Source organism: Lampetra fluviatilis, chromosome 38 (genome assembly GCF_964198595.1).
Source record: "Lampetra fluviatilis chromosome 38, kcLamFluv1.1, whole genome shotgun sequence".
Lineage (NCBI taxonomy): Eukaryota > Metazoa > Chordata > Hyperoartia > Petromyzontiformes > Petromyzontidae > Lampetra > Lampetra fluviatilis.
In genome coordinates, this window is record NC_136312.1 from 10,566,904 (window position 1) to 10,583,046 (window position 16,143).

General features: G+C 55.5%; 1 protein-coding gene across 2 annotated transcripts in view; it reads right to left on the minus strand.

Moving 5' to 3' along the window:
* The window catches only part of LOC144945637 (filamin-C-like), a 98,144-nt gene that overhangs the window by 27,158 nt on the left and 54,843 nt on the right, over positions 1–16,143 (minus strand). For both annotated transcript variants that reach the window (XM_078874178.1, XM_078874177.1), the window contains exons 6-22: positions 15,295–15,413; positions 15,036–15,113; positions 13,395–13,557; positions 12,840–13,040; positions 11,384–11,521; positions 10,717–10,843; positions 10,035–10,171; positions 8,666–8,859; positions 8,099–8,212; positions 7,098–7,241; positions 6,272–6,395; positions 5,279–5,439; positions 4,312–4,402; positions 3,729–3,904; positions 2,544–2,661; positions 1,073–1,335; positions 236–482 (exon numbers count right to left, since the gene is read on the minus strand). In XM_078874178.1, coding sequence (XP_078730304.1) covers positions 236–482; positions 1,073–1,335; positions 2,544–2,661; positions 3,729–3,904; positions 4,312–4,402; positions 5,279–5,439; positions 6,272–6,395; positions 7,098–7,241; positions 8,099–8,212; positions 8,666–8,859; positions 10,035–10,171; positions 10,717–10,843; positions 11,384–11,521; positions 12,840–13,040; positions 13,395–13,557; positions 15,036–15,113; positions 15,295–15,413 — 2,595 coding nt within the window. The remainder of the gene's footprint in view (positions 1–235; positions 483–1,072; positions 1,336–2,543; positions 2,662–3,728; positions 3,905–4,311; positions 4,403–5,278; positions 5,440–6,271; positions 6,396–7,097; positions 7,242–8,098; positions 8,213–8,665; positions 8,860–10,034; positions 10,172–10,716; positions 10,844–11,383; positions 11,522–12,839; positions 13,041–13,394; positions 13,558–15,035; positions 15,114–15,294; positions 15,414–16,143) is intronic.

Sequence of the window (16,143 nt, forward strand, 5' to 3'; positions counted from 1 at the left end):
GCAGACGCGCGCCTGTGGGTGCCCGCGCCGCCGGCGGCTCCCCCACCCAAAAAAAACCTTGCCACGCGCCGGCCACCGCTCGCTCCCGTTTACACCGATTCGGCTCGCACCCCTTCGCGCAGCGCACCCATCCCTCGGACGCGAGCGCCGGTCCGACGCGTCACCGCCGTTCCCCGCGATGCGCGCAGTCCATCCCGGCCCGACGGGCGGGCCGGCGGGCGGGCGGCTGCGGTACCTTTGAAGGGCGAGCCGGGGATGTGTTTGTCGGCGAAGAGGATGTTGACGAGGTACTCCCCGGGCATCGTGGGCAGGTACGAGGCGGAGCAGGTGCCGTCGCCGTTGTCCCTGCACTCGAGCTGCGCCTCGCAGGGACCCTCGACCGTGAGGCCCAGGCCGCCCATGCCGGCGCCCTTGGTGTCGATGGTGAAGGGAGCGGGTTTGCCCACCTCCCCCGACTTCAGGCCCGGGCCGCTAGCTTTCACCTGGCGAGGGGCGGCACCGGGGGGCCAGGCGGGGGGGGGGGGGGGAGGCAGCGACCGGTGACACGGGGAGCGCCGTTGTCAGTCGGGGAGCGTCCGAAGGGACGAGCGTTTCGTGCTTCGCGTTTTTTGCCGAACATACGGGCCCCCAAGGCCAGAAATGCCGAGCGGCCAACGACAGACGGCGCCGTCGAAGCTGCAAATGGTTCTGGGTCGGTAAGCTTCTAGGAATTCAACGAGGTCTGCGTGAGATATTATTTATTGGGGGCCAGCAATTTCCACGGTGGAGTCGTGCGAGGAAAGGAGCGGAGAGAGAGAGAGCAGCTTTCTGACCCGCGGTGTGGCGGCGGTTGAGCGGCGTGCACGGGGAGAGACAACACACGGGTCAGTGTGTGTGGCAGCCCCGAGGGGCAATCGGCGGGTGCTCGTGGGAACGGAGGCCGTTGTGGCATAGCGACGGTCGGAGTGAAGTGTTGGGCCTACCCACACTTTCAGAGCCGCCGGAAATCTCTCAAACGCCAGATCTCGGCTCGTGGTTTGTCATATGAATCTGTCATTTGGTGCCTAATTTTAAAAAAAAATTCCACGGGTACCCTGTCTGGGTTGGCGGGCAGCAGGGCCTCCATGGTGAAGGGGCTGCCCGGCACGGGGTGCCCGTCGTAGACGAGGTCGACGCGGTGCGGCCCCTCCTCGCGCGGGATGAACTTGGCCACGAAGCTCTCGTTGTTGAGGCCGGGCTCCACTTTGCAGGGCACGGCCTTGCGCAGCGGAGAGGCCACCTTCACCTCCAGCTTGCCCTGGCCGCCCGCTCCCCGCGCGTTCACGCGCAGCTCCTGGTCCTTGTTCACCTCCATTTCTGAGGGGCGCCACGCGCGCGGCAAACAACAACAAAGACAAAGAATCCACCACTCCTCCCCCCCCCACCGTGCTGATCTCGTCAAGGAACATTAAACCATCGTCACGCCAACTCCGCTCATCTCCTCGCAGCAGCAGCAGCAGCGGCTTTTGGCTGGCCGTAGAACAAAGATGGTGGTTCACCGCATCGCACGGCGCTTTCGGGTGCGCTTCTGCGGCCGTCTGGAACGCTCTTCCTTCTGACATCAGGAAGCCACTGCGGGATATGCACTTTAAATCGTCATCTAGATTGACAAACTAATTTATTAGTTTGTCAATGTAGCTCACGTATTCATAATAAACGTTTTTGGGTTAGATCGCAAATTGCCTGATGATGCTGGATGTAATTACCAGCGAAACGTCGTACTAAAAAATTGTAAATGTTGTGGATTCACTCTTCAACACACCGGTGGGCTAAAGTAGTGAACTAACTGTCTTTTGTCAACGTGACACTTTTTTGCTGATTGGCCGTGTCGGGTGGTGGAGGATTATGATACATTTATAAATAATGCGATCTAACCCAAAAACATTTATTATGAATAATATTGGTCGCGAAAGCCTACGTGTTAAACTAGCTCATGTATGTCTGTATGCTGAGGTTGTCGCTCGATGAATGCGCAAAAAACAAAAACAAAAACCTCGCGTTAAATTTGGTCCTGAGAATTAAAACATCAGCTTGACTGTCGTGCAATGAACGTCGCTCTCGTGCGGCAGAGTGAGTGGGAAAGGGCTGCCCTCTGCTGTGTGTGCACAAGAGGTCGCTTGAAGGTTTCTCCGGAGGCAGCTCTGTGATATCCGCTTCTGTGGGTCATTCTCTTAGACGAAGCGTCGTGCTGCTACGAGAGTTCCGACCGCACAGTCCCGAGAACTGTTTTTAGGGGGCGGAGGGCAAAAAGCAAATGGCCGGCACGGCACACACGGGGGAGGGGGGGGGGGGTGTCCTGCAGATTCACACACACACCCAGCGTGTTTGGCTTCACGTGGGAGGAACACACAACTTTGTCCTCGAGTTTAATTAATCTCTGATCACCTTCACGAGAGTTATCGTGGATGCCTCATTACAGACGGACGGACGAAGCTAACACGTGAACGTTCAGAAGGAGAAAAAAAGCATCTATAAAAATATATAAATATATAAATATTTAGAAATGAAGGCACGTTTCCCCTTACTGTTGTCCAGCCCTTCGATCTTGATCTTGCTGAGGTCCAGCGGCGGAGCCACGGCCACGGGGAAGGGGCTTCTGGGGATGTGGTCTCCGCCGTACGTGACCCCCACGGACATGTTTCCCTGCGGAGGAGCGCGCGGCACCGCTCGCCGTTAGCGCACGGCAGCCACGGAGCCCGACCTCCCGCGAGGCCTCTCTCATTCGACGCAAAGTTCAAAGTTCATTTATTAGGTATAGCCCTGCGAGCCATTCGGCTCTTGAAGACATTCGGCTCTCGAGACGCGAAGACTCGGAACCAACGCGGTTGCCCTCCCCGTCCCGCTGGATCTCAAAGGGCTGAATAAAAACCCGAGCCACATTGTCTTTTGGGGGTGAAAGGGAGACAATGTACGGAGGAGCTGGAAGTCACTCGGCAAATGCCGCTGTGGCTCTTTGGCGATCGCTCCCCGGTGTGGAATTTTGTTCCGCGAGCGATTTTGGGGAGTTGCTGCGCTCCGACGGAGCGCGATAATGGCCGAGTTTTTGAGACCCGTGTAAAGTTAAGGGGGCGTTCCGGTGATTCCGTTAAAGGGCCCCCGGCGCAGGCCGTGACGGCGCACCACGAGCGTGCGATCAACTCAAACTCAAATCAGCCGTTAATTTGTTGTCGTTGGCGCCGTTCACGTAGCACAAGGATATCGCGAAGCACTCTCTTGTTAAAGACCCAAAACAGAAGACCTCCCTAGGCTTTGATCTTCCACGAAGCTCATGCCCCCCAAACTGCAGAAATCATTGCAGCAGATGTGGTTAGCCGAATGCACGAATGGAAATATAAAAACTCTCCGGTAGTGTGCGACTGTGATGAACAAGACCGTACAACGTATGACGACGCGATGCCTGATCCACAAATACCGAGGACGTCACGGTGATTACACCCCACGCTTGTCTGGCTTGACTGCCTTTAATTTGTGAAATTGTGGTTGTCACCCTGCATCTACAGGAGACGTACTAAAGGAGAGGTCGCGAAGGCGTTCTATCGAATCGTGTAACATTTCAAATCTTTGTCAATTTGGACAACGGCGCCGGCCAAAACGCGGATCTGGAACCATCCACCGTGCACCGCGGCCGGCACCTCCGCGGCATTAACCGGGAGTCGGTCGTGGCTCCAAAAAACGACGCGGGGGAGCGGGCGGGGGGGGTGGTTCCTCACCTGCTGGACGGGCGTGTAGCGCACGGTGTGCGAGTAGTCGTGGTTGTCGATGATCTGCAGGTCCGACACGGCTTCCTCTGCGATGCCGGGCAGGCCCGAAAACTGGACGTCCAGCGGGGCCTTCCCGGCACCCTTGGTGTGCACCGTGAAGTGAGTGGGCTTGCCGGTCTCCACGCCTGCTCCCGCACGCACGCACGCAGAGATCCCCCAAACCCCACCGTGTAGTCTTAACAGGCGGTTTGAAGAACTCTTGTCATCTCTCCGTCATCTCCACCATGGTGTACACACCCTACAAGGACGGTGAGGGAGATGGGGCTCGCCTACTCGCTCACGCGCCCACAACACAGCGCTCACCCACCCACTCGCCCACTCGCCCATGTGCCGAGACACACACTCACCTACAACATAGCACTTCACTCACTCGGCCATTCGTCCAACTCGCCCACAACTTGCCACGGTCGCTCACAAGGAGCTTCACGTAACGCATCGTCTTTCAAGGGCGCCCTCAAGGGCGCGTTAGCCCGCCTTTGGCCGACAAACATATATATGTTTTTAATCAGCACAAGCACGCCTCATTCCTCACCAGCCTTGCTGAGGCCCGGGCCCTCCGCCTTGACCTTGCTGGCATCGTGGGACGGATCCACGCGGATCCGGAATGGACTCACGGGGATTTCCTGCAGCCGAGGGACGCGCGACAAGGGTTCAGAAGTCACGGCCGACTCCCGAGGACCGTCGTCGTCAATAACCCCAACCAACGCAGCGGCGCACGGTCCACCATCACGCGACGCTCGAATCCCACGCCGCTCGTGACTTCGCATTGTTTTATTATAAACTTTACAATAAAGATTTTTTAACCCCCGCCCTCCACTTAAGCGTTGTGACCGTGGCGCGACGGTTCGCACGCTGGACCTACAAATCCAGAGGTCGACGGTCCCATCCCCCAGCGTGGCAGCTCAACCAATGGGGCAAGTTTCTTAAATCCCCACGCTTCTACCCACGCCCATCAGGATAAAATGGGTAAGGTGCGGGTACAACCACAGGTAGCCGGTCGGCAGGTCGCGTGCGGTGGGGTAAGGTGTGGGGACTCGTACCTATTCAAGACGTCTGGTCAGCGTGGAAGAGTAGGCCAAATACCCTCTAGCGGTAGGGGCTCTCGAGAGCTCCCTCAAGCAGAGCTCCCTTCCTCCAACAGTGGCTTTAGCAAGCGATTGCAGGGCTACGCCTTTGCCATTCCTCCTCCTCTTCTCTTCCCTCCCCTCACTCCTCCACACCTCTCCCGTAGCACTTTCGTGACCCCCACGTGCCCTCTGTCACTTTCGTGACCCTCACGTGCCCTCTGTTACTTCCATGACCCCCACGTGACCCTCTGTTACGGTCACTCTTTCCTCGGGCACCTGCACACTCTTGCCGTCAAAATCACTCATTTCTATTGCCGCTTTTAAACTACGTTCTGGAGCGCCGTCAGCTTCGAAGGCCCTCTATAAATACAAGATAAGACCTCTACAACAGCGCGCAGAGTGAGCTTTTTTACCCCCCGGCCGATCGCTTACCTGGTCGGCAAACAGCACCATGATGGTGTAGCGGCCGGCGCCAGGCGGGGAATACTTGACGGTGAAGGTGTCATTGTCGTTCTTGATGATGTCGAAGTGAATGTCGGCCTCGGCCGCCCCCACCACCCCAGGGGCGCACTTGATCCCGATGCTCACGTCGCCTGCAACGGTTGCACGCGACAGATTTCCCGTCACTTTCGCCCCTCCTGCCCCCCCCCCCCCAATGGGTGCCCATTTTTTTTTGGGCGCCACGGTGGCAAAATGTCAACTGCCTCGCCTGGTATACCGGACGTCGTTGTTTTGATCCCAGCCCTGAAGGCTGCTGTATATTCGGAGTTTGCGTGTCTCTTTCTCCCCGCGGTCGTGTGGAATTTTCTCCGGGTCCTCCGGATTTTCCCCTCCACATTTAGAATCAACGTCACGCGTTTAGATTGGTATATGGCTGCTATAAATTTCCGCGTGATAAGCCACTTAATTGCGCTATCATTTGTGATCGCCAGGTCGCTTCTGAAAAATGACTTTATAGCCTCGTGGGGCCCTAGCTGGTAAACATATAAAATAAAATAATAGTTTTTGTCCGGTTTTAAGTTTCATCAAAGCACGTTGAAACAACGGGGCAGGATTTCTTAAAATGTTCTCCCTATCCACTCAACTATATTGATGGGTAAAACTATGACGTTTCGACAAGCGGTCGTCATCCTGATGACGACCGCTTGTTGAAACGTCAGTTTTTTGTTATTTTTTTTATTTTCTTTGAACCTATCTACGTGACTTTACCGAAAGACCCAAAGAATATGAATTCCTGCAGTCACAAAAGCTTTAAGTCAATATTTTTTTTTATTTTACCAGGTAAAGCCCCACTGAGCTATTAGCTTATTTCTCAGAAGCGACCACCTGGCCACGAACGATAGCTCGGACAAAGTGGCTCATCGTGTGGACACTTGTAGCAGCCACGTCATCTCAACAATCTTCCACGCACGTTTCTACGTTTACCTTGGCCAGCTTGGCTGCAGTCCACCGTGAAGTAGGTGGGCTGGTTGGCCTTCACGCCGGTTTTCTCCACGCCCGGGCCGTACACCTTGACCTTCTGTGGGTGGCTGCCCTCGCCCACATTCACCTGGGGGGCCGTGGGTGGGCGCACATCACCAGGATATTGAGGCCCTCGCTCCCCACGTCGCTGACCACTGCCCGGCTCCACGCTGCGTGATGGAATCCATCATCGTGGTTGATCGATACTCCCTCTGCTCACGGATTCACTCCGGTAACTTTCTCTCTGTCACTGCCATCCTTCCGGGCGTAAGGCTAACAGGAGGGATGGGCCTATGTATGTGTTACATTTTGCAAAAAAATATGACGAAGTCGCCTAACATTTATTTCTGTGAAATAAGCAAATTTATTCGACTTAAGGTAAATAATTAAATATAGAATCTCAACTCATTTCTTCAAGCAAACAAACTAATTTCTCGTCGCTTTTGGCTGTGGGATAGTCACGAATTATGTCATTGTACTATGCAATTTGTCCATATCTATTTTTTCGCGAATTGTGTCCCATTTGCAGTTGTTTCTTTTCATATTGTTTGTATTTGTAACTCCCTGACCCGCCCCTACTGGACATCCGTGAAAAGATCTTCATAGCTCATCGGAATCCTCCCCCAGTCTAAGTAAAAATTCTGAATCAGAATTCAAAGACGAGGCATTTCCCGATGGCCGCGCTACCGTCGCTCAGCTGTTACTTTAACACGCAATGGAGGGCCTCAGTCAGGCCTCATCAGCCTGTGGATTAGTCCCTGGCTGCAGTGGGAGGCAGTGGAAGGCGAACCCTGAAGGGGCTGAGCGGCACGCTGACGTCAGACCAGGTGGGGATGAGCGTGTGCTTGATGGACCGCCGGGGCATGTAGCTGCACGAGAAGGTCCCGTCGTGGTTGTCCTTCGACTGGACCTCGATCGGCAGTCCCTCCGCGTCCTGCGACAGAAGCGTGGGGGGAGGGGGAACACGGGGGTGGTCCCGCAAATTGTTCAGTCTCGTGCGCGCGTGCACATTGGTCACGCGTGACCAAAGTTTCAAAGCCATCGCGGTTATTTACGTTTGAACGTCGACAGCAGGTGGCGAGCTATGGAGACGGATGTTACCGTGGCACCTGGATGATGACCACCAAGCGGAAGACGTGAAGGCCAGGTGTGGAGGTGGCGATGAGACTATGAGAGTGGTTCTTGGAGTTTAATACGTAACCAATACTAGATCACGTGAATATAAATGTGTTGTTCACCCACCACCAGCCGACTAGCTTCATCAGGCGATTTGCCAGAATTCTGGGGAAATCGGCTGATGAAGCTGGTTGTAATCACCAGCGAAACGCCACGGTACTCACATTGTAAATGCTGTGGGTTTACTCTCCAACACACCGGTGTGCTGAAGCAGAAACTAATTGGCACGTTTTGTTTACATGAAAAACCTGACTAATCGGCTGTGTCGGGTAGTGGCGAGTTAATGACACATTTATATTCACGCAATCTAATGCAAAAACATTCGTTATTATGGTTCTTGGAGGTTCAGAGTCGACTTTGCGAGAACTGCGTGAGCTACAGCAGGATGAAGCACTCAGGAGCTGTGGTGGCATCGGTGGCATCGGCCGTGATGACCTCGTGACCTTGGATCAAACTCAACGGTCTCCGCTTACGACTCTTCAGCGCAGCCCGCCAGGGCGAGTCAAGAGACGGCCGTAGCGGAATGCGGCGCGACGCGGCGCCTTCAAAACACGAGCGCCGCGCTCCCCCCGACCCAGCGCCACCCGTGGGGCAACGTGGGTCGGGAGCCCTCACCTGGGCGTAGATCTTCAGAGCGCCTGGTCCCCCGGTCTTGGCGTCCACGGTGAAGTTGCTCTGCTTGTTGATCATGTTTCCGTCGGGCTCCAGTCCCGGCCCAAACGCTTTCACCTGGAACCAGGGGGGGCGGGGAGGCAGAGGTAAGATGGCGACGCTGACGCCTGCTGCACATAAACCATCGCACCACGCGAACTACGGTCGCACTCGCAGCGGCGGCGGCTTTTGGCTCGTCGTCGAACAAAGACGGCCACCGCATTGCGCGCTTTCAGATGCGCTTCTGCGGCCGTCTGGAACGCTCTTCCTTCCGATATTATTAAGCCACTGGAGCTATGCACGTTTAAATCATCTAGACAAACTCATTTCTTAAAAAATGCTTTTTGTGTTTAGTTTGTTGTCCTTCAGATGATCTCCACTGGTTTTGGCCGTGAGTGTGAATCGAACTTGCATCACCGGGTTTCTAGCGCAGAGCTCTAACTGCTCCCAAATAGCACACACACGCGCAACGCTCACTCACACACGTACGCACGCACGCTCACAGACACACACACGCGCGCTCGCACGCACCAGCTCGGGGTGGTGCTCGGGCTGTGCGGCCTGGATCTCGGCCATGAAGGGGCTCTCCAGGATGTCCTCCTCGTCGCACAGCACGTGCACGGCGTACGCGCCGGGCTCCGTGGGCCAGTAGCGGACGTCGCACGAGCCGTCGCCGCGGTCGTCGCACTCGATCCGCGCCTGGGACGGGCCCTCGATGGAGAACCCTGACGCCGCGGTGACGCCAACGGCCCAGTTTTGTCAGTGCCGGAGAGTTTGCGACGGTGTGGAACGGGGAGGGGGGGGGGGGCTCCCGCCGATGCCGCTGGCGTCGGGTGAAGTGCGCGCTGCGGTGCAATGGAAGCAAACTGCGACGGAATCGCCGATCTTCCCGATATCGGCCAATCAAATTAAGGGGGTGTGTGTTACGCGACTGCTCGATTTAAGTTTGCTTGCCAATGAATCAATTTCCAATGAATCGACAGTTTTCAAGAAGGCTGGCCGATCAACTTTTAGTGACTGGCAGATCGACCGAGCCGAATCGATACAATAAAACCTCGATTCACGATCCACATCATATATGAGCAAAGACAAATGCCCCTTTGGCCAACGCCACGCCTACTCTCTTCCATATATGGGGAGTTGGGGGCAAATCTCTGATCGGTGATTTTGTCGGGTGTCCGATTTCATTGCTCTGTTACAAGGCCGTCCTAGTCGGTGGTGCGGGGGGAGGGGCAAGCGGAGGCTGGCGCCGTTCCGATTGTTCATCCGAGAAAGCTTCGCCGAGCCTCAAGAGACTCATTTTCGGGAGGATCCGGCTACGTCAGCAACGCTCGGCTAATTTTGCGGACGAGGATTTGGTTGCTCGGCCTGGTCACCGGCCCCACAATCGAGAGAGACCACGGCACAGGTCGCTACATCCATCGCTGTGCCGTTTTGCCGACCGGGCAAGCGACCGCCCGGTGTTGGGCTCGTTACGAGCCGTTGTGGAAGGTCACGGTCCAACCCAATTATACATAGAGCAATTTTTTTCATTCATATTTTTCTAAAAAAGTTTCTTACATTTTATTCAGATTGCACAATCGGCGTAACGTCACGCGGTGACGAATCAATTCCGTGCGACTTCAGAGCAGTGCATCCCTCTTGTGTTAGAGCACGGCCCGAGGAAGCGAGTATCAAAGAACTACTGCTGAAATCCCTTCAAGTGACCTCTGGTCCACACAGCAGTCAGGGGGCAGCACTTTTCCACTTCTCCCACTACTATGCATAACAGTCAAACACTATATATATGTTTTTAAATCGGAGTTGGAATGCAGCCAAATTATGTGCAAGACCAAACTTCATGCGACCTTTTGTTTGTTTGTTTAGGATTAGCGGCAGCGTCGAAAAAACACAAACTCACCGAGGGTGCCGACGTCGCCGCCCACGGCCTCCACCACAAAGTTGGCCGCTTTGCCAACGACTCCCGTCTCCAGGCCCGGCCCCCACGCACGGACCTTCTGCGGTCCCGCCGGGTTGCCCACCATCACCTCGAACGGGCTGCGACGACGGAACACCGACAAACACGCACGCGCGCGCGCGCGCAGGCATGGCCAAAGTCATTTTCGTTTTGCTTTTCTGTATAGACTAGCAAGCACGCACGTCCTTATGGACGTGATCATCCCTTCCTGCCTCCCTCCTGACGGACATGACGTCCTGCCAGCCAGCCAGCCAGCAAGTAAAACCTTTATTTGATAGTCCGGTATATGTCAACGTTCCACCAAGCGATCCGAACTCTGTTGATGTAAATGAGGTCAGTGTGAGTTGTCTGTCTGAATGCCGATTCTACTCGCACTGATAAAATACGGCCTCTCATCATCGCTGGCTCCTCGTTTCCCCACTTGTGCCATTATGCTCACTGCTGCCACGCTCTCAACACTGTTCTCTCGTAACTTGGCAACATACAATTTTTCCACCTTCTGTATGAGTACCCGAAATGAAAAAATTGTAAGCACATAAAAAACTATGAAACCCATAGTTTTCATAGTCTAAGCTCCCTTCCAGTAGCCTCGCGCCTGGGCCATCCCGTGGTGCTCGGCCCTCACCTGCGTGGGATGCTCTGGTTGCCCCAGGTGACGGTGATGGTGTACTTGCCGACGGTCGTCGGGTAGTACTCGAAGCCGAACACGCCGTCGCCAAGGTCCTTCTGCTTCACCACCTCCTCTCCCCCCTCTGTCGCAAACACAACGTCACCACCGTCGCCATCAGCACTGTCAATGTCATCGGGACAATAATAACCCCCCCCCCCCGATTAGCCTTCGCAGACTTTTTGGTGCAAGTGCTGTTCGTGAGCATGTATAAAGGCCGGCATGGCACACGAGGGGGTGGTTGGCCAACACCACACCAGGCTGCCTTTGTCTCCCCAGTGGCCGATGTTTACTGCACACCACACCAGGTACAGGCAGAGGGCCATTCAGATAATCGTCGCTGGTGTTGGCCGTGAGAGCGGGAATGGAAGTCCGGATGCCGGGTTCGTTGCGCGGCGCGCTAACCGCTACACCACCGCTCCCCTTTGTCAATGTCATCGCCACCACCATCAAAAGAGAGCTGCAATGCAGCAGATGCAGCTACCTTTACCTCCCTCTGGGTTGTAGGCTCTGGCAATATTACACGGCCCCTCCCCCGCGATGCCCGCCCCCACGTTTCGTGCCCCCCCCACCGGTGTCGTGACGCCCCCCCTCCGCCACCTCCTTGTGTTGTGCTGTCACTCACTGGGGCCCTTGATGGTGACCTTGAGGTCGCCGCTGCCCGCCCCCTTCGTGTGAACCTTGAACTCCGCCACCTCCTTCACTCGGACCCCCTTGGGCTGCAGGCCCCGTCCAACAGCTCTGCATGCCAGGGGGTTGCACGCTGCCCCAACGCAGACTCAATTCAGTCATTTGCGAGCAATTCATCAAACTTCGGAAAATCTGGACCACGTGACCGGCACACTTGACCTGCTTTTAATAATAAAATAAAAATTTGTCACGGGATCTTTAAAGTCCACTGTGAATACACCTGCGGTATTAACCAGGTTCGGCTACCGGGTTCGAACCTTCAACCTCCTGCTACAGGTGGCAAACGCTCGACCACCTGACCGCGGTACCACCCCGTGCGGCCCTGAGCAGACCGCTTGGGGCGAGGGGCTGTTTGCGAGCACCTATTGAGGAGAGCCAATGGCGCACAATGGGGGTTGTGTGACCAAGTATCACGCCCGCCAGGCCGCCTCCGTACTCCACGGTGCTGATGTTTGCACGCCACACCAGGTGCCCTTTTAAGGCCGAGTTGACCTAGAGGAGGCCCAGAATCGGTTGTAATATCACTCGCCACCGCTGCTCGCCGAGGCCGGGAATGGAATTCACCGCTGCACGTCAAACTTTCACTGTTTAAAACACGATTTGCACCACCCGAGTCACTTACGTTAGTCTACTCGAGAGTGCCCGACGGAGGAGCTGCGAGGGAGGAAGAGGAGCGAGTGGAAAGGTCAGAGCCCAGGCACAAAGAGCGGCTCAGCGGAGGTGGCAAGAAAGAGCCCTGGCGGAGGAGAGAGGCGCCGACGGGCGACGGGACACATCCAGGGCGGGAGAGAGAGACAGCGACGCGAGCATCCCTCTACCCCCAACAGCAGCGGCACCCCCCCCCCCCCCCGCCGCCACCAGATGACGGCTTCGGCAGAAAACGGAGAGAGAGAAGAGGGAGACGGCAAAGTTAGGTGAGGAGCTGTGCGAAAATCCCATGGGTGTGTGGGAGCGCGGGAGACAGCAGCAGCAGCAGCGGGAACAGTAGAAGCATTGTCAGCATCATCAGCAGCAGGAGCAGTGGCCGCAACAACAGCAGTAACAGTCCATAACACGGGTTTGTTGGGTTAGAGCGTGCAAATGTATAAATGTGTCGTTAAACCCGCCACCACCCGACACAGCCAATTCGTAAGATTTGTCACGTAAACAGAACGTGCCCTTTCGTTACGAGCAAATTGGCTGTGCCGGGTGGTGGCGGGTTTAACGACACATTGATATATTTACGTGATCTAACCCAACAAACCTCGATTATAGATGATATTGGTTGCGAAAGCCTCCTACGTGTCGAGCAGTAACAGTATAAGCAGCAGCAGTAGGAGCAGTCGAAGTAAAAGTAGCAGCAGCAGCAGCAACAGCAGTGGCAGCAGCAGTGGCAAACGGGAAGTGCCTACCTTCCCCAATGAGCACGGAGTAGGGGCTGCGGGGAATGGGGCCGGCACAGAAGTACACGTGGATGGTGTGCGTGCCCTCCAGCAGCGGGCGGTAGGTGCAGCGGTACACGCTCTCCCCCTTCTCCTCCACCGTCACCTCCACCGAGTCCTTCTGCCCACTTGGGTCCACCACCTCCACGTGCGCGTCACCCACGCCCGCGCCTGGCAGCGGGAGCGGCGCAACAGCAGCAGCAGCAGCAGCAGCATCACAACGCTGCGTGTGTGCGTGTGTGTGTGCGCGTGTGCATGTGGCAAAGGCGGAACCGATACCGGCGATCCGCACGTCCAACCACGTCCAGTTGCAAATGAATGAGAACGAATCGATGAGTGAATGAGTTCGTGAAAGAGACCGCTAGTCTCGGTAGACTCCTGATTAATTAGCGAATCCTATTCTACTCTTGCGTGTACGGCAAGATGTTCTGGAGCTAAATGTGTTCTCTCGCAGCAGCAGCAGCAGCAACAGCAGCAGCGACAACTCGGACCACACGCCAGCAGAGCAGCGATGTAAACTCCCACCGGCCGTGAAGATGTCGAAGTAGGTCGTCTTGTTGGCGATGTTCCCCGTGGGTTCCAGCCCCGGGCCCCGCGCCGTCACCTTGGCCGGGTCCCCTTGGGGCATCGCTACCTCCACCTCAAACGGGCTCTTGTTGATGTGCTGTCCTGCAAACAGCACCGTGACCTAGAGGACACAGGATACGCACAGACAGCGCGAGGATCGGCCCCTCCTGTTCGCGAGCACCCCTCAAGTTCGTGCCCGGCGCACGGGTGCGTGGCGAGGCCCAGCACCATCGCGGCCACCTTCGTCTCCCCCGGTGATGACGGTTACCCACGGCGCCAGGTACTCGTTGAAGGCTGAGCCGACCTAGGCGAGGCCTAGGATCGGTTCGGTTAATTGTGTTGGTGGTCGCGAGGAGGTAATCCAACTGAGGCTGTCGCCGGGCTCTCAGTGTGGGGTGGTGAGGAATGGGCCACCGCTCCACCCCCTACTCGCCATCGACACTCGAGATCCATACGGCTTTCAGACCTTTGACACTCCACTGCTGGATGAGGGCCTCCACACGCCGTGCGGGTCGTGGGGGTTGTTTGACCATACCCTTTGGTTCTTTCGGTAAAGTCACGTAGATGGAAAAATTGAAATAAATAAATTAAATCACGACGTTTCGATTGCAACACAAGCAATCGTCATCAGGTGTGACAACCACAGCAAGAAATTGTATTGAATTTCACTTCAGTAAAATTTCTTGCTGAATTTCACTTCAGTAAAATTATTGCTGTGGTTGTCACACCTGATGATGATTGCTTGTGTTGCAATCGAAACGTCGTGATTTAATTAATTCTTATTATATATTTTTTTCACCTACATGACTCTACCGAAACAACCAAAGAGTATGGATCCTTGCCGTCACGAAAACTTAAAATCTAGAATTTTTGACCATACTTCACCCTGCCGGTCAGTGCGAGGAGCAAAGATACGCGAGCGCAGAAGTACAGTACAATAATGGATCTTGCTTCAATAATGTAGTCCCCGCAAGCCCTAAGACACCCATGGTGTGTGCGTGGTGGTCACCCTGCAAGCACCATCTTCCAAATTAAATTATCTGGTGATGCTGCTGCTGCATTGGCAACAGTGATACGCAAGCACAAATTACAAAAAAAAACTCTACACATTCCTCAGTAACACTGTCTTTAAAAGGTACCGTATATCCAGGTTTCCCACGCTTTACGCGGGTTTGGTTTTTGCAATTTCATGCTGCTTACGTGGCTAACCTATTTCTACCAAAAAAAAATCACTCTTATTAGGCGGTTTTAGTGTGGCTATGCGGTCGGATGTCGCAGAGCAGTGTGTACTGTGTGTGTGTTACTTGGCAGACTGCTGGTCTCCTCGTGTGGTGCATTGTGGGTCGGGTGACCGTGCGGCCTTTTTATGGCAGTGGCTCTTAAGGGACCACTGCCCGTAACGTCGCCTTACCCTGTACCGCCCTTCGAAGGCCACACACAAGTGCGTCCGACGAACGTGTGCCGACTCTTCTGAGGCCCAGTGGGATCGGATGCATTTCCCGGGTGATCTGACCACGGTCAACTCGTGTTTTGCATTCTCGGGACGAGCGGTGATCCCTCGGGCTAAATCTCCCCCCCACCCGCCCCCCGTTTGTTTACCTTGTGAGGCCCGGCCACCCTGGGGAAGTAGACGACGGAAAACGTCCTGTTCTTGTCGTTGTTCGTCGTTACTTTGGCCTTGAAAAGCAAAGAGAAACGCGCGTGAAGGTTAACAAGGCAAAGCGTCAGTGGGTGGGGGGGGGGGGCTCGTGTAGAATGCAGGATTGTAACGAGGTGGCACGGGGGGTTAATCGCCACGTCGGTCCGCGGCTGTCGTTTGCTGGCGGCGCGGTGGCGTGGAGCGACTGAAGTTGGTCACCTCCTCCTTGTGTCCCTCCGGATCCTCGACGTAGACGAGGACCTCTCCCGAGCCGGCACTGATGGTCTCCACCGTGAAGTGGGCCGCCCGCATCACGTAGTTGCCATTGGGCTCCACGCCTGTCACAAAAAGACAAAGATCCCCCATATAGCCTTAACAGACTGGTGGGGCAAGTGCTGTTAGCGAGCACCTTTGTCTCCCCAGTGGCGATGTTTGCACACCACATCAGGTACTCATTTGAGGCTGAGTAGACCTAGGAGAGGCCCAGGACCGGTTGAGATATTCGTCACTGGTGTTGGCCGCGAGCGGGAGTTGAACTCGAGTCACGGGGTTCGTAGCGCTAACCGCTACGCTACCGCACACAGCCACACAGACAAAGATCCCCCCCATTCACCGTACAGATCCCAAGGAGCAAGTTGCTGTTAGCGAGCACCTATCAAGGCCAGCGTGGGAATCAAAAAAGGTGGAGTTGACAAAACGACGCCCAGCCGTGTTTGTCTCCCCAGTGCTAATGCCTAAGAGGTGTTCGTGTAAGGCTGAGTCGACCTACAGCAGGCTCAGGATAGGCTAAGATTCCGCTTGCTTGTGCTTTGAATCGGACACGGATCACAGAGTGCGTGAATCACTGTGCTATTGCTCCCTAGGTGCCCAGCCACACACACACACACGTGTGTATACACACGCATGTACAATGCACGCACCCAAGCGCACGCATGCACAGATAAACTTAAATGTCACACTCAGCTCCACCGTTAACACCTGCCCGCACTTGCACTTGAGACACGCACCATCACTCGGCTCATCACCCACACCAACAGCACTCGCCTGCAGCCAACTCGCCCTGAGTCC